Consider the following 26,130-nt stretch of genomic DNA (forward strand, 5'->3'; position numbering starts at 1 on the left):
CACTTTGAAGTAAGTACTTGAATGAACAATCCTATACTTCATGTTATGCGAATTCTCTTTGTGTACCAGATATAGATGCTTAGTCTTGTAACCAGCAATAAAGAAAGCTATCTGTTGAAAGGGTATACTTATTTTAACTAATTTCCCATTTATATTCAAGTAACGTTCCATGACAAATAATGTTGACACTGATAGCGCCTTCCCTACATGTTTTCTTTTTTCTGTCATAATCATTGCAAAGGAAATAAAACAGTATGCTAGATGCACGGTTATGAGATCCCACACTGTCTCCAATGATTGGAGAATTAGCAGCACGTGATGTTGTTTGAAGCTGTGGCAGAGCAGGAGCAGCAGGGGAGCTCTCTACTTTCCAATAAAAAGGCAAGTTTCTGAGGAATCGTTCTTCTTTTCATCATTTGTGGAACTGAAGAAAACAAAGTTGTTCAACAATGTGAACAGCTGCTATTATTAAACTAAAAGTCCACCAGTGCTTGAGACTGAGAGGCCCACATGTTCAGCTGTCCTCTCATCTTGCCATCCTATCCAATTAACTATTAACATGGAGGGCTTTACACATGCTCTCAGGGACTCTTTAACAGGCTTCTTGGAGAGTTAAACAACTGCACAGCAGGGACTCTGGGAACTGAGTAGCACTGACTGCATGAAAATTCTTGCCAGCTTCACTCCACTTAATGACAGCTCACTCTGCAGTTTAGTGTTTGATTGAGACGGTCAGAAAATTTAACCATTTTTTACAAAACAGATCTGCCTATCAGAAACTTCTGCTTGTAAAACTAAACACAGTAATTCTTAACAAATACATCTGCCCTTTCAAAACATTGATACAACAGTGGAATGCAGAAATAGTTATTTTTACTGAGGCTAATAATGTATCTACATTTACAGCAACATTAACAGCTGTCCATGCAACCAATAGTGAGCACAGCTGGAGTCTGAAGTATTCAATTTTTGGTGCATTTAAATTAGCTTAACATTTATGGATTATTTGATGTAGAATGTTCCTGCAACCATCGTATTTTCAAAAGTAAATTTGAATGCCCATCAACAGTCCCTTTATATGGATTTTATTTGGTTATTCACTCTTGTAGTTTCTTGATTTGTTACAGATTTCTCCAAGTAACCAGGACATCAGTTTCTCACTGACTTTGCCAATAGTCACTTTGACAATACTTTGAATTCTTGTCTTTTTTTTTTTTAAAAGGAACTTGATAATTTGCAGATAGAATAAAACTCCTTAAAGAACTCATTAAATGTTCACAATATTTGCTTGGCATGTCTCCAATATGTCTTTTCCCTTCATAAGGAACATTAGAGCACTTCCTCTGAATTTCTAAGAAACCCCATGAGAACCAAAACAGTTCAACGTCTTAGGATTAGTGCAGTCACTGCCACTCAAACAGTAGTATCAACTGAATCTTAAGTGAATCTAAGTTAATTTTAGAGAGGATTGGAACACAACTTAGAAACTACCAAATAACACCGTCCAATTCTGATGTACTTTATTTGTATATATATATATTAAGCTAAGCAGCCATCAAGTTAAGGTGTTTTTTTACTTTAATTACTAATTATTTTGTACAGGTTTTGAGCATACATCATAATGTTAGGCCAGGGCAGGTTGTAAAATATTAGAAAGTGTAATGCCAAAAATAGTTTTACCCTTGTAAGCCATAAGGCTTCCAGTCTGTGCTGAATGTTAGCCATGTGTTTAATTAATATTAGACTAAGTACAGGTTTTGAGCATACATCATAATGTTAGGCCAGGGCAGGTTGTAAAATATTAGAAAGTGTAATGCCAAAAGAGTTGGCAATTATCCTTGTAAGCCATTGAAGGCTTCCAGTCTGTGCTGAGGTTTCTCTTGACTGCACTCTTGACATTGGCCACAGGGTCCAGCAGTGGAGCGTAACCTTGAGGCTATAGCCTAGTGGCGATGCTGGGAAATCTGCTTAATAAACCTGAAGCAGGAACAGCCCATTAATTCCAATGAAGAAGAATGGCCGATGAGAACCAGGATTTTAATACATTTTTCTACTTCTTATTAATTGGATTTTTGTGCTCTTGTTAATTGTATTTTATTGTTTTTTCCCCCCCAGTGTTTGAGGGTGTTCAGATTCTTTAAAGCTCTTGACATGTTTCATGGTCATCAAAGACTTGGGACATCGTTTAGCTGACTTGCAATGTTTTTCAATTATTTTGAGAGCATCTCTGGAGAAAATGGACAGGTGACGTTTTGGGTCAGAGTATGAAGAAGGATCCCAACCTGACACGTCACCGATCCATTTTCTCCAGAGACACTGCTTGACCCACATAGTTACTCCAGTATTTTGTGTCTGTCTTTGGTATGAACCAGCATCTGCAGTTCCTTTTTATTACAGAACCATTTTCTTGGAATGCACAAGAATAGACAACAGTGAATGAAAATCAAATTCAATATTTTGTCTTTCATCAGAAATGATCTGCTGAATATTTTCAAAGTTTTGTTTTTATTTCGGATTCCTATCATCTGCAATGTTTTGCTTTTGGATTACGGAATAGGCAGAAATTGTTCACAGATCATGCTGTCTATCCAAGAAAATAGTTGTTGCATTGTTGCTGGAAAAAATAGCTCTGTGAAGTGGACTACATTTATATAAACAATTCAATCAATCGAAAATAATCATTTAATCATTTCAGGTAGAGTTCATGACTTGTTGCATGCGTGTGTGTGTGTGTGCGTGTGCCTGTGTCTGTGTCTGTGTGTGTGTGTCTGGTATTTAGGTCCTGTTTCCTGCTTCACCATTCAATAAATTAGGGTTGATCTTTTATGTCATTGACATTTTCCCATTCTAAATCTGTACCTCTTGATTCCTTTAATGTTAAACAAATATACTAATCTTTTCCCAGGGTATACTGGATTACTGAGCCTCCACAATCCTCATGGTTTCTTTTTTTTCCTTTGAAAAAATTTCTCATCCATGTTATGACTGCCCTGTAAATTTGAAACCTTGGCCATTCCATCTACCCTATCCAAAGAAATGTAATTCCAACATTGCAGTCCAAACTCCTCCTAAAGTCTTTTACCCAGATACAGACTGCACTTCAATGTAAATTCCATTCAAAAATCATCCATCCCAATAAATTTTCAAATATGTAAACTTCTTAAAAAAAAAAAAAATAACAGTGAAACAATGGAAATATACCAAAATAAAGGCAGAAACAGAAACTGTGCTTTCTTGAACAAATCTAAAACTGTCACCTCTTGGTATATGTTAGAAGATTATGAAATAAAAATCACTAATTTGCTGAGTTATTTCCTAGCGTGGCAGACGTAAACTATTTAGAGTTCTATTTGCTGAAGAGAAAAAAAGAATACATCACAAAGTATTTCTCCTTAACTGGGTTTATGATTACTGCTTAAATGGGTTGGTTTGCTTGTTTGCAGAAGAAACAAAAATTGGAATTGTGGACAATGAAGAAGGCAGTCAAAGGATACAGCAGAATATAGATCAGTTAAAGATATGGGGGGACACACACAGAATGGTAGATATAGTTCAAGTACAGGCAAGTATGAGATGTTGCACTTTGTGAGGTCAGATGTAAAAGGAAAGTATACAGTTGATAGCAGGACCCTTAACAGCACTGACTGTGACAGGGATCTTGGGGTCTAAGTCCATAATAGCTTCCAAAATGTAGCAACACAAGTAGATGGAGTGGAAAAGAAGGCGTACAGTATCATCGGTAGGGGCATTGAGTTTAAAGTCAGGAAGTCATAATGCAATGAGAACTTTATACATCTGCGGTTGATCTGTATTTGGATTGTCTGCAGTTCTGGTCGATCCTTTACAGGGAGGATGTGGAGGCTTTGGAGAGGCTGCAGGAGAAGTTTACCAGAATGCTGCCTGGATTTGAAGGTATTAGCTCTAAGGAGGGATTGGACAATCTTGCATTGTTTTCTCTGGAACATCAGAGGCTGAACGGAGACCTAATATAAACGTATAAAATTATGAGAGCCAAAAGACAAGGTAGTCTTATATGTAATTATCTCATGCAGAACATTGTTTCATAAACATTCTGGTGGATAACTGGAAAATGATGATAATGAAACTTCCATTGAATGTCAAAGAGTATCACATTAGCCCTATTATAAATTCCAGTAAATTCTGCAATTGAACAAAGACTCATTCACTGCGTTCACTGCTCGGAAATAGTTTATGAACATTGGTAATTGATAATGCAAAAAAATAGAAAATCTCCCAAGTCATAGTTGTTGTTTTACAGTGAAAGAAATGTGAACCCAGAGGCTGACTTGAAGACTGTTGTGAAGTGCAGTGCCGCAAGGAAATACATCACCTTATTGCTAATGTCACATTAATAGATGGCATGTTATTTTACGGAAAAGACTTCAATCTGAAGTCTTGTCCTTTACAAATGCACTGCTGATTTAATACATTCAGAAGCAGACATGAATTGAAAATGACATTGTTAAATATTATTGGAGAATATTCTCAGAATCTCATTTTAATTCAGACATGTTTTGAATAATCTTCATATTAGTGTTAACAGATGAAAATGATGAGTTCTGGCTTCTGAGTTTAAGTTTATGTAAGGGTAATTGGTTAAAATGTAAGCTACACCAGGCACAGGTCTCAATTCTCGCCAAAAATTTCCAGAATGCTATGGAGGCAAGCATCTATAGGGGAAAAAGTAGATTATCCCAGAAAGTTACAGAACGTAGCTGCTTATAAAGGGTGAAGATTGTAACTGCACCGAGGTAAAGCAACAATAGCATCCCAAAATAAGTGTGGAAGGAACATGAACTGTATAAATATTTACATTCATATTTGGTATTTGCCAAATGGTTCTTTGAGCACCAATCAGCATCTGGGATGTCAGCATTAATTCTTGATCAGTAAGGGTGTCAGGGGTTACAGGGCGAAGGCAGTAGAACAGGGTTGTGAGGGAAAGATTGAATGGTGGAGTAGACTTGATTGGCCGAATAGCCTTATGAACATTGGTAAAAAGGATGAAATGGGAAACCGCAACTATGACTCTTGACATGAGAGAACATAGAACAGTACAACACAGGAACAGGCCAAACATGATGCCAAGTTTAACGTTGGATATCTTGAACATACCAATTTATTATTCTTAAAGTCACATACACTGAAGTTCACCGATCTGGTTAAATTTAAGACTGCGCAAATCTTGTACAAAGCAAGAAATAATTTACTTCCAAGAAATATACAAACACTGTTTATGGAAAGACAGGGTGGGTATAATTTGAGAGGGGAACATAATTTAAAAAAAACTCAATGTCAGAACAACTCTTAAAAGTATGTGCATAGCAATCTGTGGTGTGAATTTGTGGAATGGTCTGGAACAGGAGATAAAACTTAGCACAAGCATAATTCAGTTTAAAAAGATGTACAAAAACACTTGTTTAAAAGGATATTGGGATGAGGATAGGTGATTGTGAGTGGGATATTTGTTATACTGATTGTATTGGGAAGGGTGATTATAGAGTGATGAGTTGTATATATGACTAAGATACTGTATAGAATATGAGGGTTTTTTCTTTTCTTTTTTAATTTTTTTATTTTTTGTATGGCTTTGTAAATATTTGATTAGTGTATAAATGTAAATAATTTGGTGTACATATAGTGGCTGGTGTACATATGGTGTACATATAGCTGCTAAATTTGTATAAGATAATTACAAGCAGTTGAATAAGGGATGGGAATTAATAAGCTTTGGCTTCTTCCTGCTCCTTTTCGGACACATACGATTTCATTTATTTATAGATATTGTTTATGACACTTTATAAATATTTTTGTTTTTGTTTTTTGTATGCTGTTTCACACTTGCTTTTTATTTTTTTATTCTGTTCGAAATAAATAATAAAATAAATAAATAAAGTTAAACTAATCTCATCTGCCTACATGATCTATATTGCTACATTCTCTGCATATCCTTGTGCTTATCCAAAAGCCTCTTAATCCCGTACCATATAGCACAGAAGACCTGGTGGTTTACCCGTTGAGTTATTAATAAGTTATGCACAAGATGATGAAATACATCATCTATATATCACACTTTGACTACTGAGGTTCAAATGACCATGGCAATGGAATGCAGTTGCTATTGGTTGGACAGTTTCCAATAGTTCTGAAAAATCAGCTCAAATCCCAAGGGGAAGTTTGTTGGAGGTAAGATGCAACACTGAGGTGAAAAAATGAGGAAAATCCTCACCAATTATTAATTAACGCATATGAGGCGATGGGCCTTAGACCCAACAGCTGTGAGAGCAGGATCCCCCATCAACCAATTCCCACTGTACCACACTGCCCTCTGACAATTAAAAAAAAAATCACAGCTAGATCTTGGAAAATATGAACCATTTACATACATAATCAAATGAAAATCACTATCTTCTCCTTGGTTAACGTCCCTAGCATTAAAAACCTTAGTTATTCTTTGTCGGCAATGTTGGGCTGGCTGTGTCATTCAACTCCTGAAACAGACAATCTATGGCATGCCCTGTTAATTACCCGGTTGGGCCTTGATTTATTGAAAAGGAGCATTTGAAATGTAAAAATAACAATCTCAAACATTGTATTGATCAGTAGGAGGATGAAATACCAAATATTGATTAAAAGCAGGTTACATGTGGTAATACTCAGCAAATCATCCCAATCTGTCAAACAAGGTATATTTAACAGCTCAGTCAAGAGTCAAGAGTGTTTTATTGTCATATGTCCCAGATAGACCAATGAAATCCAATCCAATCCTGAACGTTCTATCAGACCATATACTAATCTGAGTCCACCAACTCGGATCATGTCCAACGTGACTCAAATTGGGTGGCCAGATTCTATACTAAAAAAGTGATTTTCTTCGACGCTTAACCCTCCTTTTATTGTAGATCCCAGTCCCATCTCCCATCAAGAATGCCAATAATCCCAATTTCACTGGATTGCTATCAATTACGAAACGTACACATCATGCCTTGAAACTTCTGAACTAATACCATCAAGGGGTCATCATCATCATCAGAAGCATTGAAACAGCAGCAACAATAATGTGGATGTACACAGCAGTTAGCATGAAGCAGTAAGTTAACAAGGCATCAAAACAATTCAGGACAAATTTGACACAAAGCACGAAGACCTTTGTAAAAGAGGTGGGTTTTAAGGGAGACAATTACAGAAATGTTTGAAGATCTCAGCATCTGTGGAAAGAGAAAAAAAAATGTAATTGGAGCAAGGAAGACATCTTCGTTAAGGGAGACATGCCTGGAAGAGAAGCCACAGTGAATTTAACAGTGATAGAAAAAATAAAACTCTTAAATACTGGAATTTTAAACAGAAATTCTGGATAAACACAGCCAGTTAAGCAGCATTTCTGTCATACTGCACAAAAGAGGCCCTTTGGCTCAACTCGTCAATGCCAATCATGATGCCCTACCCATGCTCGTCCTGAGAAAAGAGAAGCCAGTTAACGGTTTACATTGAAGAGTATTCGTCAGAACTGAGGAAGAGAGAAAGCAATTGGTGTTAAGGAGAACAGGAACTATGGAGACGCTGCTCAGAAAGGGGCAATTTAGACCATTGTAACGATGCTGACTGAAAATTAAATTAGATTTGCTCATTAGTTTCTGACACCAACCCTATAAGCACATCAAGAGTGGGGAATGGGGTTAGGACGGAGAGATATTTCCGCCATGATTGAATGTCCTAATTCTGCTCCTATTACTCATGACCATAGGTGCTCATAGATATACTTTTGTAAATGTGATAAGGGTTTCTGCCTTCAGGTATTGAAAGTGAGACATGCAGATGTTTAGGGAAGGGATTTCTAATTTAGCTAGGCAGCCAAAGACATTAGGAATGCGCTAGGTCAACCTGGAGGATCAAACAAAATTAGAAAGATTTGTGGGGGTGGATTCAGTTACAGAGAAAGGATAACAGGGCAACCGAAGAATTTGAAAACAGATAGGAGAACTTTAAAATCAACGTGTTGATTTTACAGTGAACACAATGATTTGCTGCACTCTACATGGGCAGAGTTTGCTAACAGCTCAGGTTTACTTGTATGCATAGTGAAAGGCCAGAAAAGTGCATTTTAAAAGCACAGGCAAGATGAAATAGCCCAAATATTTATGAAAGAGATAAAGGCATTTAAGAGGAAGTATCACTTTGCTGGTAGCCAAGAAGAAGCAAGAGGAGTTGTATATGGGCCCGAAGAAAGTGTAAATGCAGAGTATACCATAAATCAAGAAACTAAAGGTGCATAGAAACATAGAAATTAGGTGCAGGAGTAGGCCATTCGGCCCTTCGAGCCTGCACCGCCATTCAATATGATCATGACTGATCATCCAACTCAGTATCCCGTGCCTGCCTTCTCTCCATACCCCCTGATCCCCTTAGCCACAAGGGCCACATCTAACTCCCTCTTAAATATAGCCAATGAACTGGCCTCAACTACCCTCTGTGGCAGAGAGTTCCAGAGATTCACCACTCTCTGTGTGAAAAAAGTTCTTCTCATCTCGGTTTTAAAGGATTTCCCCCTTATCCTTAAGCTGTGACCCCTTGTCCTGGACTTCCCTAACATCGGGAACAATCTTCCTGCATCTAGCCTGTTCAACCCCTTAAGAATTTTGTCATATAACACAACACAATAATCAGAGGGGACTTTAATTTAGATCGGGCAAACCAAACGAACAGTAAAATTGTGAAGAATAATTTCAATCATTGTTAAAGAGCTGATTTTCTAGATCAGGATAGTTAGGTACCAATGCAGGAAAGGGTTATTTCAAATCGAGTAGCATAATGAACAAGGATTTATTAGTATTCATGGATTTAAGGAGCCTTTAAAGCACCGTGATCATAAAATGATCAGAATTTACTACAAAAATTGAAAGTGATTTTGTTCAGTCTATTGGGGAACAAGTAAATGGTTGAGAAATAAAACAAATATTTTGTGTCTGGTTTTAAATGCAGCATTACAAATGTCCCGGAAATACTGGAGAACAGCAGCTCTGGAATGAGGAAATAAAATAAATTCAAAATTTATTAATAAGGAAAATTAATGCCATTCAATGATATTAAAACCTGACGCATTTATCCTCGGATTTTGAAGGAGATGGTGTTTAAGGAGATAGTAAATGCATTACTCAAGTCAAGTCAAGTTTATTTGTCACATACACATACGAGATGTGCAATGAAATGAAAGTAGCAATGCTCGCAGACTTTTGTGCAAAAGACAAACAACCAAACAAACTATAAACGCAATCATAACACACATATTCTTTTACATAATAAATAATGGAAGGAAAAACGTTCAGTAGAGTTAGTCCCTGGTGAGATATGTGTTTACAGTCCGAATGGCCTCTGGGAAGAAACTCCTTCTCAACCTCTCCGTTCTCACTGCATGGCAATGGAGGCGTTTGCCTGACCGTAGCAGCTGGAACAGTCCGTTGCAGGGGTGGAAGGGGTCTCTCATGATATTGTTGGCTCTGGAGTTGCACCTCCTGATGTATAGTTCCTGCAGGGGGGCAAGTGAAGTTCCCATAATGCGTTTGGCCGAACGCACTACTCTCTGCAGAGCCTTCTTGCCCTTGACAGAGCAATTCCCAAACCAGATGGTAATATTCCCGGAGAAGATGCTTTCCACCGCCGCTGCGTAGAAATACTGGAGGAACCTCGAAGACACTCTGAATTTCCTCAATTGCCTGAGGTGGTAAAGGCGCTGCCTTGCCTTACTCACGAGTGCTGAAGCGTGTGATGTCCATGTCATATCCTCGGAGATGTGGACTCCCAGATATTTAAAAGAGTTCACCCTATCCACAGGATCCCCATTTATCCCCAATGGAGTGTACGTCCTCGGATGATGTGCCCTCCTAAAGTCCATGATCAGCTGCTTCGTTTTTTTGATGTTCAAGAGGAGGCTGTTATCCTGGCACCAGAGTGCTAGACCAGCCACCTCCTCCCGGTAGGCCTTCTCGTCGTTGTCTGAGATCAGGCCCACCACCACAGTGTCATCAGCAAACTGTGGTCAGTGTCATATTCAGTGTCATATTCAAATGATCCGGCATGGCTAATGAATGAATCTAGATTGGCTTCTGCAGCTTGCAAGACAGCAAATGTAACACCACAATTTAAGGAAGGATGTAGATTAAAAACAAGATTCTATACACAAGTTCACTTGATATTAGTTGTATGGTAAATGTTGTAGTCTACACTGGAATTAGTGGCCAAGGCATACTATAGAGTTCGAACTGAGTTTGAATTCAGGTGACATAGGTATTTTTGTATAAAATTGTATGCAAATTCACATGTGTAGCAAAGAATCAAGGTCAAAATGAATGCTGGGCTTTACATAAAAGGATTTTAGTACAAAAATATATTGTTCTTATTGGATATAACCTTGGTGAGACCAATGTCTGAAAATAATATGTGCAAGGACTGCATTTGGAAGATAGACACAATATGCTGGAGTAATTCAGGATAGGCAGCGTCGCTGGAGAGTCTCTGGTGATGTTTCAGGTCGAATTCCTTCTCTCCGGAGATGCTGCCTGTCCTGCTGAGTTACTCCAGCATTTTGTATCTATCTTCGAATTTAACCAGCAACCGCAGTTCTTTCCTACACACAGGACTGGATTTGGCTTGTTTTCTAATTATGCTATACTTTATCTCAGAGCTCTTTATGTTTCTTCAATTTGAATATGTCTTTTGTTTCTAATAATTCATGTAAAAATTGACAATTTACTATGCTCACATTACAGTCATTTTTTCAGATTTTTGTTTACTTAACTATATTCTTCCACAGCTTCCTTATGTCCCAGCTTATTTTCCTTCTTCGTATCATGGCAGCTTTAGAAATTAGACCTTTGGTGCCATTATGATGATGATACAAACGTTAGTGGTTTTGCAGATAGTGAAGAAGGTTGTGAACGATTGCAGCAGGATCTGGATCGAGGTGGGTGGAGGAATGGTTGATGGAATTTAATACAGAGAAGTGTGAGGTGTTGCATTTTGGGATGTCGAACAAGGGCAGGACCTACACAGTAAATGGTAGGCCTCTGGAAAGTGTGGTAGAGCAGAGGGATCTAGTGCATGGTTCCTTGAAAGTCGAGCTAAGGTGGTCAAAAAGGCTTTTGGCACTTTGGCCTTCATCAGACAGAGTATTGAGTATAGAAGTTGGGAGGTCATGTTGCAGTTGTATAAGATGTTGGTGAGACCGCATTTAGAATATTATGTTCAGTTCTAGGCACCATGTTATAGGAAAGATATTATCAAGCTTGAAAGGGTTCAGAAATGATTTAATGGATGTTGCCAGGACTAGAGGGTGTGAGCTATAGGGAGAGGTTGAGTAGGCCTGGTCTCTATTCCATGGATCGTAGGAGGATGAGGGGAGATTGTATAGATGTATACAAAATCATGAGAGGAATATATCGGGTAGATGCACAGAGTCTTTTACCCAGAGTAGGAGAATCGAGGACCAGAGGACATAGGTTCAAGGTGAAGGGGAAAAGATTTAATAGGAAATTGAGGGGTAACTTTTTCACACTGTGGGTGTATGGAACAAGCTGCCAGAGGAGGTTGTTGAGGCTGGGACTATCCCATTGTTTAAGAAACAGTTGGACAGGTACATGGATTAAGCGTAGGCAAGTGGGACTAGGGTAGCTGGGACATTGTTGGCCGGTGTGGGCAAGTTGGGCCGAAGGCCTGTTTCCACAATGTACCACTCTATGATTCTATGCATGTTAGTTATAAAAGGAAGCTTGACTGGCAATGATATTTACACTGATCAGGGCATCTAAATCTGGGATTACCAGTTTCTTTATCAGTAAAATATTTTTTTTTATCCTGGGAGAAATAAATCTTTAGAAATCTCTGGCTGAGATGACTGAGGAGGCCAAGTTGCTGCATATGCTCATGGACAAGATTGATAATTTTTTAGATATTAAAGAAACCAAGGGATAATTCAGGAGAATTGTGTCACAATCTCAATGAATATCAAAGCAGGCATGAAGAGTGAATGGCATACACTTTCTGGGCCAGTTCCTCATATGCTGGAATTCCCTGAAATGTATTTATTTCTTCTTTGAAAATTGCCAATGAGCTTTCCTCCACAATACTCTAGCATAGATAATTCCAGCAATTCACTGCATATAACAGCATTTAAAAGATACTTGGACAGTTAAATGGACAGGAGAGGTTTAGAGGGATATGGGCCACATTTGGGCAAATGGGACTAGTTTAGATAAGGCATCTTGGCTGGTATGACTAGTTAGACCAAAGGGCCTATTTCCACACTCAATTACTCTAAGAGATTCCTATACGCCAGTAAATGCCCGTCTGCCCCACCACATCTTCCTTATATTTTAACCATGGAAATTGGTGGTTTCAGGAGTAAAAAATTTGGGTCAGGCACTCAACTGAAGTGTCAAGTCGTATTATTTAGTTTTTTTAGTTTAGTTTAGAGATACAGTGCAGAAACAGGCCCTTCAGCTCATCGAGTCCGTGCCAGCCAGTAATCCCCGCACACTAATGTTATCCTACACTCACTGGGGACACTTAACAATTATATCAAGCCAATTAACCTACAAACCTGTGTGACTTTGGAGTGTGGGAGGAAACCGGAGTACCCGGAGAAAACCCATGCAGGTCATGGGGAGAATGTACAAATTTCATACAGACAGCACCTGTAGTCAGGATCGAACCTGGGTCTTTGGCACTGTTAGGCAGTAACTCTACCACTGTGCCACTGAGCCATCCTGTCGTATTATTGTTGGATGATGTTGTTCAGGGGCAGCATGTAATTGAGAACCAAGAGATGTGTATACAGTGATTCCTTTGAGGCTCCAGAGGTGGCTCTTTCTCAGAGAACTAGGGATGAGCAGTAATGAGAGCTTATCAGTATTGTCTATATTTTGAACAAATTGTCTCAATGGAAAACAGACAAAATAAAATGCTATCAATCAAAGTAAAGACATTGTTGTGTTTTTCAAAGTATTTAAAGTGAATGATTTTTTTTAATTCACCTCAAAAATGATCAGGTGGTGCTCCACTTTCTGAACAGTTCATTTACCTTAAAAGACAGCTGAAAAACATTTACTGCCAGAACATACTGGACTTTAAATAAATGAATATACTCAATAATTATCTGCTACATTAAGCCTTTGTAACAATTAAATGTGGTGGCTATGTGCATATTCCCTTATTAATGCGTTAATAGAATTAATTAAAAAGTTATTCCATTCTGAAGCCATTGCCAAGCCAAGTTATCCACCACAGAAAACGTAAAATTATAGCCACCTTATTTGTATCTTCTTTTTAAAAGATATTTTGATACGCTGATTTATTATTGCTGCAAGAAAGTCAGGGAAATGGTGCCATTCCTGGTTGAGAACATAAAGGGCCTGTCCTACTTACGCGACCTATACAGGCGACTGCCGGCACCCGTCATAGGTCGCCGAAATTTTCAACATGTTGAAAATTCAGCGACGACCAGGAAGACGCTACGACTCTTTGGAGACCTCTCACGACCATACAGCGACATGTGCCGGCAGTCGTCTGCAAAAGGTCGTGTAAGTGGGACAGGCCCTTAAGAGATCACTTGTCCATAATGTCAATTTAAATCAGGCTTTGTTATCAGACATCCACCGAACTTCACTAAATCATCACAAAAACAGTTTTGGGACAGTGTAAACAAACCTCCAATTCCAAAGTGAAAATTAAAAAAAATTGCAGATGCTGGAAAAATGATAAAGTTCTGACAAAGGGTCTTAGGCCTGAAACTGTAACTTGGTGTTTCTCCTGACAGATGTGACCTGGCACTCTAAGAGCTTCCAGCATTTTGTGTATTTATTTTATCACCCTAATTTCAAAGTTCATTTAAAAACAATTTACAGCTACTCCGCTGTATCAAATATAAAGTGCACACTTTGTTGCTCGACCAATGTCCATGCAGGACATGGTTTACTCTGGTTTATTATGACCAGAAGGTTATTCACAACTCTGGTTCAAACTACCCTTTTTTTCCCCAGACATGACTCATCTCGTCCCACCATCATCCTGTGCAGTAACAGTGACATTCAGTCTTTGCACCGTACCCTGCTGAGAAACATATTCAGTATATGAAATGGTGACAACATTTTCTTGCAGTTTGAAACGGCAGGGTAATAAAACTTGAAAAAAAAACTAGAAATAATTAGCTTTTTCTCAGGCATTGTTGCTGGAAAACCATGCTGAGAAATCTCAAAATGAAATAAGCAAGTTTGCTCGAAGGAAATATGGTCTTATCACTCCTACTAAACAGAAAAGATAATTTGAATAACTATTCCACTTAAGGAGTCTAACCTGAATAAGGTATGCTGGCACAGTAATCATACAGGCAGAAAGAGATGTTCTGAGAAGTCCACGGAGTGCATAGAGAAATCTCGTGAGACTGTATGCAGATTCTGGGTTTTCATTAAGGCCAACATCGTCTCCCCATAACACTGAGCCAAGTGAGTGGATTCCTATTCGCAGGATGTTCCTCTGTTTAGTCTGCAGGAAGAGAGGTGCAAATGAATGTGACAAAACAGCAGGGGGTTGCTTATAAATGACACCCTTCCTACCCAGTTTGCATTCTAACTTACAAGATCTACAACAGCTACTGGACAGGTGACGAGTCTTTGAAATTTCTGTCTGGACTTGCTTTCCAGCTGCCTAACGGCTCATAAAACAGCTTGTTTCCTTGGCATATCAACAGGGAAGGATACCAGTAGAACCTTAATAAGAGCTGTACTTTTGCAAAAGCCTACATAGCTGCTAGCAAAGTGCCAAGAAAGGATCAGCGTATGCTAGACTTCCAGCTGGTTTGGGCTAGGATTCTGTTAACAAAAGCTGCCTGTGGTATCACAAACGATTCATGCTACCAAAAAGGATAGCTTATTCTACACTTTTACTTACATGGAGAGACCAGTTGCCTAGACACACAAAAAGCATTGTGCAAATTTTTGTTTGATCATAAGCGACTGGTTGTGACAAAGAGTCAAACTGAGATAAAAATCAGAAGGAAATGTGCACAAATTAATTGCTGAAAAATATATCCAATAAAATACACATAATTGAGAAAATCAGATGAGTTTGTGAAAGAATGTATGTGTGTGTGTGTGTGTGTGTGTGTGTGTGTGTGTGTGTGTGTGTGTGTGTGTGTGTGTGTGTGTGTGTGTGTGTGTGTGTGTGTGTGTGTGTGTGTGTGTGTGTGTACATACATATGGATTCACCATATATGCTGTCCGTTTTTGACATTCCCTGCTTTGGAAAACCTGTCATCTTGCTACAGAAACAGCTCGGCACACTGTACTGTGGGAACTGTTAAGACATGCCTGTTGCCATGGTTACTACTGGGAAGGGGAGAGGTGTCTGTCAGGGACCAATTTACTTCCCCAAAGGGGTTTTGCCTCCACAGGGAAAGGCAGCCTGTCCAGATCTGTGTCGAAATCTCAGTAGAGATTGCGAGCTGAGCAATAACAAGCTAAATTAAGACACAAGTATTAGTAAAGCTAAAGTTGCTATGAAGTTTTTCTTCAGTCAGAGGCTTGGGCTCAGCCAATTTAGTTAACATTTTGATGAAATGGTGACTGAACAGCCTCCTACAAACTTAAATTATCAGATTTTTCTCTGTAACAAAACAAAGATTTTCTTGGTCATAGTTTTGTCAAGGCTACAAGTTTTACAACATGGATATTTTCATTATATCAATGAAAAACGCCCAATGTAGCTTAATGTGAAGTCAGGCTAAGCCACTTTCTCGAATGGACAGCTCCTTTTTAGGTGCTCAGTGACTAATGATGCCAGAGCACACTGCTTATGCACATCAATGCTTGTACCCAATAGAGTTGAGGAAAGCTCAAAACGTGAGGCAAATGCATATTAACATATGACCCATACTCTGTCTTTGCAATGCTTGTTTACTTCATCTATGCTTAGAAACAGCTTGTTCATTGTTGATTATTCCAAGCCCTTCCGGCTGCACCCTGGAGAGCGCTATGAAAACAACATTAGTTACTTGATTACAGAAGACACGAAGGGCTTGTGCACCATACCTGGGGACTGGATCCATCAAATCCTTCCTCACGGATGACTCTCTGTATGGCTCGAAGCAGCTTGACGTAACCCAAGTTCATGTTACTATCAAAAAAAAGTGTGAAAAGGAAGTCACAAATTTAAAACATCACTTTAGCACCCTGTTGGTAGTTTTATGCTAATGAACGATGGGACTCAATCCACTACTTTGTACATGGCCATTCTCTATTGACAGAATCTGGGGGGAAGTTGATGAGAATGTGGGGAGAAAAAAAATGAGATTAATGTAGAATTAGTGCGTTTGGGTGATTGACGGTTGGCGTGGATTCAATGGGCTGAAGGGCCTGTTTTTGTTCCATATCTCTCTATGACTCTAATATCAAAGTGCATGTCTTTACTCCAAAGCAACCTGAAGGAAAATTGTGATCTTTACCCTGTCTACATTAGTCCAGAAGAATTTCATTTATCCAAACTGAGAAACTTTCAGTTCAATGCCAATATAGCTGACTTATGATAAGCACATAACATTATTAATATTTTATTAATATTTTGCTTTGGGTTACAATTATAATTGGAAAACCACCAATCCATTAGATGCAAATGAGGGTATACTTTGCGTGGACCCAATATGAATCTATTACAGATTTGTTAAAAACAAATGAAAAACTAGCCGGAGTGTTTTTTATTTAACTTGCGGACTAATTACGAAGATTTGCCTAAATTACGAGTGCTCAGATTTTAGTGCAATACAAAATACATGTCTTTTGCCTTACATCAGGTTTCTGCAGTACTAGTTCTATTTATAATCAGTGGTCCCAAGCCAGAGCAAAATCTTAATTTCATTCTAAACTGCTTAAGTGAAAAATAAACCGAACTAATAAATTGAGTTCACAGCACAGCCATATAAATAAAATGCACCCTGGGAGGCAGCATTCATTCGCTTGTATTAACTACCTCAGTGACCTGACACCATATGAAAGGGATATTCTGCAGAGACAAGGATGCCTTAATTATGTCAGGCTCACTTACCTCCTAGAAAATTAATGATTTAATGAAGCAACTTAAAAGATGAAACCACTACAGCATTTCTGTGTTAAATCATAGATTAATTAACATATCGTTAATGAACTGCCACAGCAAGCACACCTGATCAAAGTCCTAGTCACCTGAGCTTATCTTGTTGAAAATTTGTAATTTTAATAAAAACATTTTGCAAAATGTTTTTTTCCCCCATCAATAATAAACTTGTTTGTGCCAAAATATGTTATCAGGTTTCAGTCAAGAAAATTAAAATAGAGTGATATGCAAATATCCATTTTAAACTACATCCAGGTGAAGGCCAACGGAACAAAAATTTACATAAATGGAGAAAAATATGCTCCAAAATTATAGATGTATAAAGTTAAACAACATACATATTATAACCTGATGTATAAAATAAATGACAAAAGTCAAATGACACATTGTTTTAAAGTGTAAAACAAAGAATCTATGCTAAATAGAACACAGTAAATGAAATGAATATATATATATTGGTAACTAAATGATTAAATAGCTCAGACAAAAGGCACAAATTTAACATTCATAAATTAAAATTATATTTTTGTCAGTTCCAGGTCCCAAGAACTATCCATTTCTTTTGAAGTGAAGAGAAACTTAAAACCTTCAAATGTGTGGATAGAGAAAATAGTGAACATGTTTAGGCTATGTTAGTAACATGTAACATATGGAAATAGCAGAAATATTTGCTTAGCTCTTATCATACTTGGAAAATAAATCTGCTCTTTCCTTCGCTTGGCAATGATGTTCTCCCCCAATCTTCTTCACACTCATCAAGCAGATATCAAAAGTTGATGGTATTACTAAGATTAACAGACCCAAGGTGAGCATAAGGGACACAATAATGCTGCAATGTTTCAAACGGATTTACAAGAAAAAAACATCAATCATTGAGAAGTTTATGTTTTCACCTCCATTTACCCAAACGATAACTAACATTCCAATTACCTGTGAAAATGTCATTGAGATGAGGTCGGATCAGAAAAGAACAGCCACTGCAGTTTGGTTATGAAAACTTAAGTGTCAATTCAAATTGATCTAAAAATACCGTGCCAAAAGTCTTGGTTTGCACTGTACAATAAGCCTGTGCTAAGTAATAAATGCAAGTTAAGAATCCTGAGGTTCTTTAGATTAGATAATCATTATTTTAAAACTGTTAACCAATTAGAAAATCAAATCAAGAGATCAAGTGGAGTTGAGCCTGTGTACTGATTATCTGGAAATTACAATATTAAGGTGGGGGTAGGTGTTGGGAGGGAATCAACCCATTTAGAGGAGGACTAGCATGAAACTATTCACCTTGCAACACTTATCCTCCGGAACCATGGCCACTCCAACTTCAGTCACTGAAGTGCAGCGACTAGGTAAAGCAGGATTATGCACAAACTTCAAGTTATTGTCAATTGGATCACTGAAACATACAGGAGAATAAGTCCTATACTTAACATATGTAAAACAAAGATCTTCTACTGAACTGCCTATTTGTAGAACATTGCCCTTCAATAATATAGGTGCATACTAAAACCCTGAAAATACACTTCCCATATCGTAGGAGTCATTTCCCAATGATTTCAGACACTGATGACAAACAGTGCCCTCACATTGCTTTTGGCCAAATAAGGAAAGGAGTGTTTGAGGTTTAAGACCTCTAAGCAAGCACAAAACCTATAGCCTAGAAGACAGCAGTGATCTGTCCTCCTGAGTGGCTTTAAGATATGGATACCTATAGCAGGTACCGAAGATACCGTCAATGCTGTCTTGTCAAACTTCACTGGCATGTGAAGCAATCCAATGTCAGCATCCTATCCCTGATCAACATCCCCAGAATTGAGGTCCTAACTGCATTTGATTCTGAAGGGAAGGTCCCATTGATCTATATCCGGCACCCACGCTTCTGAAACTGTCTACACTGAACACGATCATGGAAAGAGATTACCAGCTGCATGGAGAAAAACCCCCCAAGAATAATACTCTTTGATAAATACAATGCATGTTCATCTTAGTCTGTTTTGCCATATAACATGATTAATCAAAAATGCAATAGCATCCCCACCAACCTTTGTGAATCTGTGTCCCATGGTTATTGAAAATATAAAAATACATTATAATACTGAAAACCAATGCATAAATGTGGTGTAAGGTACTAGTTCTCATCACCTCTGCCTGGATAGTCTACAATCAAAAGGCATGAAGAAAGTATTCTTCAACTTCAGGTAACCCAATTCCTCTCATTCCCTTTCTGTCTTTCTTATCTATCCATTTAGCCCTTTCCAATCACCCCATCAGCCTCCATTTACAATGGTTATTTCCCCTCCTCTACACTCATCACCTACACATTGTTCCCACTAGGTCCCCTTCTCTCCGTCCATTGTTCCAATCTGCCCATTTCTCCCTTATTACATTCAACTCTTCCTTTCTTATGCACCATAATCTGCAGCTCTTTGTTGTCTTCAATTATCCACTCCCAGCCTCTGTCAGTGTTTCCACGTTTCCCTCCCCACCTGACTCCATTTGCCAATTGACCTCTCCTCATTTGGATCCACCAATCGTTTGCCAGCTCGTGCAAAATCCTCCACCTCTTTATACTGTTCATCTTCCCCCTACTCTTTCAGTCCAGATGAAGGGTTTTGACTGTCCATTTCCCTCCACAGATGCTGCCTGACTTGTGTTCCTCCAGCAATTTGTTTTTTCCTCACACACTGCATGCATCTCCTAAACCAACTGCGGCATAGATTAAGGGTTCCACAATGGCTCCATCAGCATTTTCAGAACCGGTGTGGAAGCAAGTTAATCTCAGTCCTGGGGAACTGTTTAAATTAATGACCATCGGGTCTTCTGATAAAATAAACTGTTAAGAAAACTGCATGTTATATGTACCTATGTTTGTTGAATGTTTATTTTTCAATCTTTGTTCTGAGAATAGTTACCTTCATCACAGATATCCACTTTGTTAATACACATTGCATCACCTACAAAACAAGACTATATCTACTTAATATCACACGTGAATTTAGTGTATCCTTAAATGGATGCCTTGGAGTGGGTTAACAAAGAATATCAGTTGCACATTTGTTGTAAGCCATTACATTTGTTTGAAATCAAATGAAATTGTAAGTAATTGTTCAAAATTGCTCATCCTCCTCCACTCACTCCCATTCCCTGCCCCAGCACCTACCCAGGACGTAGAGCAGCGCCAGGGCCTGGAACTCGGCCTGGTTTGCATACTCCGCCCGGCCCTGGCTGTAGGTGGCCGAAGCACTCGTGGACCTGGGCCTTGGCGGAGCCGAGCTCGCTGTGCGGGGGACTGGGTGAGGGTGGCGAGTGGGCGGCCAAGCCAGAGCTGCCCACAGAACAGGAAGTGGAGGCTGTGCTGCAGGATCAGTTCAGCAATGCCCCTTCCTGACTGACAGGAGAGGAGACCAATCTGCATGGTGGTGACGAAAAGCAATCTGCGCATACAAAGTTTTTACTATTTTAAAACATTAATAACTTTTAAAATATATAACTTTTTAAATATATCATCGATCGGAACGAAACTTGTTGCACTTGCAGCACAGGAGAACGGTGAGTAAGCTGGCGAAAAATCATAGCGCAGCATGTTCCAGGTATCCACCCTAAAAACAGCCCCGCACATCTCCTTTAAAAGTGGCCCTCTTATCTTTAACCTTTCAGTACTGATTCCATTATACACCTAAGGTACAAAACCTGCCTTATAATATGCATAATAGTACCATACTTGTAATTCACCTTCTAATAACGACTGGCTCATTATTAGAAAATACCGTTTGACCTGTATTTACAAAATGTTAAATGGCCAGCTCGACATAGATTACAAAACCTACAACAAACCCAAACCAGGAGCAGACGAGGGCATTCGATCCAATTGAGGTACCAGCTACCAAGACAGATGTGTACAGCAATTCATTCGTCTCCCGAAAAATTAAAGTGTGGAATAGTCTTCACCCTACCATTGTTACACAACCAGATGCAACTAAATTTAAGGTAGCTCTTCCTTCCCAAGAACCCTTTCTGGCTTAAGTCATCCCTCCACCACCTCCAGTTTAAATTACATTTGGAATATTTTGGAGGACCAGGAAACCAAGAACCAAGGCTCCCTACTATCCATATCGATTCCTATTTTACAAAGCTGATCACCTAGCGATCATAATTAACGGAAGCATAATTTATTTTAAAATAAAAGTCTGAGGAGTGAGAAATCTTTTTAACCAGCAATGGCTTACAATATTAAACTGTCAAATACAAACAGTAATTGAAGTGATTATCAAAGGCACGTTACGAGAAAGCAGATGTACACAGGAGGTAAACGATGAAAAGGATGTTTCTTAGAATTACTTTACGATGGCAAATGTATTGGTTTAGGCCAGTTGGACAGAAAGTAATTTCTGGGTATACATTTTATGTAATGTCAATAAATTATAACAAAAGAAATGTACACATTGCACAAGACTCGATACATAGATACAGTTAGAAGACAACTTGCAAACCTGTGTGAAAAAGAAACATTTTAAGATATTAATTTTACAGATAGGATTAATGTTGCCAATAATGTAAAATTTACTCTTTCAGCTGCTCAGTTCGTTTTAATTATAACTGAAATTTTTGTAAAAAATTACCGTGACACTTTATTTTGAGTAAACTGTCAACTGATAAAACGACAGCAAGCAGCTTGGTATCCTGGTAACAAACAAGTCTTATGCTGTTCCACTATGCTGTTTCCAAGCAGTTCCCCAAAGCAGAGCATCAAGAACATGACAAATAGAGTCATTATCTTTTCATAGATCACATTAGAAAGATTTTTAGCTGATTTAACTGTTTTTAGTTTAAGATGTGGCTATAATGATAATCTATGTCCATACCAATTTGAGGTGTAATCAAGACACTTTTTAGTTACCTTTACACAATTTATAAATAAAATGGTTCCAATATTTTCAGTCCAAATCATGTCATAGAAAACAATCTGTATTACAAACTCAATTTAAGGGGCAGAATAGTCAACAATCATGCAGATGGTTGCAAATTCAGTGCAAAAGGACCCAGTCGTCAAGAGGCAATGATCAATGTAATTGCCAAAAGAAAAGAAAACTAATTGTTTTTAATGCATGAGATCCCATTATGTTAGAACCAGATCACTGCAAAGCATCATGATTTTATTATGAATGCATTATGTTTCAAGTAGCATTGGTCATTTGTGTAACATTAAACCACTGGCAGGTAAAACAAAGAGCACTGCAATTTATGGCTAAACATTTGCTTGTTTGATATGATTTCTCGATAGAATACAAAACAAAGTTTTGCAAACTGTCTGTACTTGTACAAGGTTGACCTATCTGTACTTGTACAATGTGTCAAACATTCCAAGAAATTTAGGATGGATCTTCAGTAGTACTGATTTAACTAATCCCAGCTGGGGCACCACAATTAGCCTCAGCGTCTTCAGGTTAGGCACATGCTTTATCACTATTCAATGGCTCAATGCTGCAGGTTCATAAGGGTGAAACTTGGCTGAGGTCAGGGCTCAACTGTAGAGGCCTCTATGGTCAAAATTCATGTAAAATTTATGTGCAGGGGCCACACATATAAAAAGAAAACTTGGAAAAGAAGTGCAGAGAGACATAAATTTGTAGAGTAATGCTCCACCAAGGAATTAGCAGTTTCTGGAGAATTATAGAAAAAATAGCAAGAAGAAAGCTCTCAAGTAGTTTTAGTGACAATTGGAATTAATTTTAATACAAGATTTCTTCCTGAAAATACTTGTTTCAATGAGAAAGTACTTATGACATTTAAGACCAAATGGCTTGGAGGAGTCACTGTTTTCAACAATACAAGAAAGCTCAAACAAGAGAGTTAAAATGACAGGGTTACTGAAGCATCGTGAATTAATTACTGCATTTCTACAGATTTAATTCAGCTATCTCGCTGTTTGGCATGGTAGCTCCTCCCATCTAATTCTCCCAATTATGTTCTTAACATTCTTTAAATAAAACTTACAAAAACAGAACAAAAAAAGTCAAATTTAATGAAGTTAATCAGAGTTCACATATGGTTTGACCTTTAAATGGTGACAAGATTACGCTTTTATGATCCAACCATTAACATGAATGTATAAGCCACCATTACACAATTGTAAATCTTTCTCCATCTACTGTCCAACTTTTAATTACTGATTAGATGAATAATTTCAATGCAAACTGAAACATATGTACTTTCTTTCTTCACAGATGCTGCCTGCCTTGGTGAGCCTTTTCCAGTTTTTTTCTCCGTTTAAACTCAGACGTGTATCAAGCAGGACTTTGTTTATGATATAAAAATATCCTTATCTGCTTTATTACAGATAACTGCAGCAAAATTCTATGTTTGCCAATTATTTTAAATGACAGTCAATGTCAGAAAGTTTGGTAAATATCCTTGCGTGTCATAATGCAATCTGAGGAGGTTTGGGTGGCTGAATACAGAAAGTTCTTGATATTATTAATGGTGTAGGGAGACTGGAAATCTTGTTGGTAAGAATATATTGGAAATTGATAAAAGAGATGAGAAAGGATGAAGCAGATTGCAATCAGTACCAGTTCCTTAAAGCTGTGCTATACCTTATCAATGTGATTTCATCCAGTTGCCAGATGTTTTGAACCATGCTCAGAGAAATTAGCAATGAACTTGATGAACATTTGAGAATCAACCCAATTAAAAATTTAAACCTATCTCCATCAAGGTGGTTGGCCACTACCACCAATCCCATGAGGATCTCCTTTATATACATTGCTAAGAAATATTGGGGCTATGCACGTAAGGCATTTGGGGTCAAGATTTTTTTATTTTGAAATGTCAGCATCCATTCCCTGTCTTATCTGCAGGTAAGGAGCCTGAAATCTGCAACATCCAGGTTCAGGAATAGCTGCTGTTCCCCCACAGCCATCAGGCTATTAAACTCAACTCAATCAAAACTCTGATCATTAATTGCCCATTGCACTTTATCTGTTTATTTATGTGTGTGTATATATATATATATATATATATTCATTGGTATATGGTCACACTGATTTGTTCTGTATTTATTTATGCCTACTATATTCTGTTGTGTTGAAGCAAAGCAAGAATTTCATTGTCCTATCGGGGCACATGACAATAAACTCTCTTGAATCTTGAAATTTACTACTCGAGAAAGTAGTTGAGAGAAATAGCCTGGTATGTTTAAGGAGAAACTAAATTAAGAAGATACAAATAGATGTTGGGAGAGGAAGGGCGTATGAGTGGGCATGACTACAAGCTTGAACTTGTTGAGCAGAATTGGATATTTCTGTACATACTACACAAAACATATTTAAAATTAATATTGATAAATAATATTACCAGGTTATGAACGGGTTAGGTGAAGGAATTCCAAAATTAGCAGTACTGATCTAGGAAATACCAGCAATGTATAAAACATAAAAGTTATTTATTCACAGATTTCTTTGATATTTAGTGCTAATAATGGATACTATGTGATACTTACACCATTTTGGGATTCAAGAAATTCTGAGCCCTTTCATTTTTTTAATATCCAGCCTAAAAGTAGAAGTGTTAGAAATTTAATCTCATTGGCAAATGCTTTTGGAGTTTGGATGAAATTGACAATATGACTATTGCCAACTTCATGCTACAAAGCAATCTTTTGGATGGCTATCCAATGTAAATGGAACAATTTTAAAAGCCTGTCAGTAGTACAAAGTCAAATTACACTGTCTGTATGTGAGAGAGGGAAATATGTTTCAAATTTCATAAAAATACATATTTCATAAAAATATATATTTCAGTTCAAAATGACTAGCAGAATTAATAATATTTAATATTTTCCATTACATATCTGCCTTACCTTTCAACAAAGATATTCAGCAATACCACCATAATAAATAATTAACAGTTGTTTAACAAAATCTTCATATTGCTGTTACAAATAATTAACTAACGTTTAATAAAAGCTGCTGTAACACTGCAATAATCAGTTAACAATATTCCTTAAATACAAACAACTGCAACATTTGCTAATTGTTCATAGGTCAACAGTTTTGCTGAAAATTGATCATGGAAGCTCCTTTATAAATATTTAATAACCAACAATTAAGCTGTTAATCACTTGTAGCTACAGTGCAATTAAATGTATAATGCTAGCTCAGAATTTCGCACTTAAAATTGAAGTGTTTCTAGTTGGAGCTACTCTGAGGTTAGAAATATTGGAGGTTACTGACCAGTTTCCAGATTGCAATGGCAAAGATCTGATGCCATAAAATCGCTATGCCCTTACATTGCCAGAAAGCTTTGGCAGATATATTTTATAAAAAATGTTGGGTATAATTGATGTTTTGTAAGCCTGGCCATCTCCAAAGCATTACACCTGGCTGGAATTGGAAATATAATTCAATTGGATCAAGTTGGATTGGAAATATAATTCACAACTAAAGTTTTAGATTTTTTGCCCTTGTTTCAATGCCATAGAATGCAATGCAATAGAAACACACTTGTAGATTGCATGTTAAGAATTATTTGGTCATAACTCCCAAAGAAAACCATTGTCACATTAACTTGAAATGGAGGTATAAACACTCCAAAATCACGTGTAAAAGTTCAGAGAAAATTTCTAAAACCATTCTTCAGAACGTGGCCACTTTAGAAAATATTAACAGGATTCGACAAAATCAACATGGATTAATGAAAGATAAATTAGATTTGAAAATCTACTAGATATTTTGTGGATGCATCAGGAGTCAAGCTTGACAATATCTTTCCAAAACGGTGCCCAGAACTGAACACAATTATTCAATTATTCAACTGCTGCAATCTTTCACAACCATCTTCACTATCTGCAAAACCACTAACTTTTGTATCATCAGCAAACTTGCTAATCTTGCCCTGTATGTTCTCATCCTAATCATTGATGTAGATGGCAAACAGTAACGGGCTCAGCACCAAACCCCGAGGCACACCAAGAGTCACAGG

At 37.8% G+C, this 26,130-nt stretch overlaps 1 protein-coding gene across 3 annotated transcripts in view; it reads right to left on the reverse strand.

Moving 5' to 3' along the window:
• Window positions 1-26,130, reverse strand: part of elp4 (elongator acetyltransferase complex subunit 4) — a 169,796-nt gene that overhangs the window by 87,937 nt on the left and 55,729 nt on the right. For all 3 annotated transcript variants that reach the window (XM_055649259.1, XM_055649260.1, XM_055649261.1), the window contains 2 exons: window positions 16,098-16,182; window positions 14,365-14,553 (listed from right to left, as the gene is read on the reverse strand). In XM_055649259.1, coding sequence (XP_055505234.1) covers window positions 14,365-14,553; window positions 16,098-16,182 — 274 coding nt within the window. The remainder of the gene's footprint in view (window positions 1-14,364; window positions 14,554-16,097; window positions 16,183-26,130) is intronic.

The sequence above is a fragment of the Leucoraja erinacea genome, chromosome 18 (genome assembly GCF_028641065.1).
Source record: "Leucoraja erinacea ecotype New England chromosome 18, Leri_hhj_1, whole genome shotgun sequence".
Classification (NCBI taxonomy): Eukaryota; Metazoa; Chordata; class Chondrichthyes; order Rajiformes; family Rajidae; genus Leucoraja; species Leucoraja erinaceus.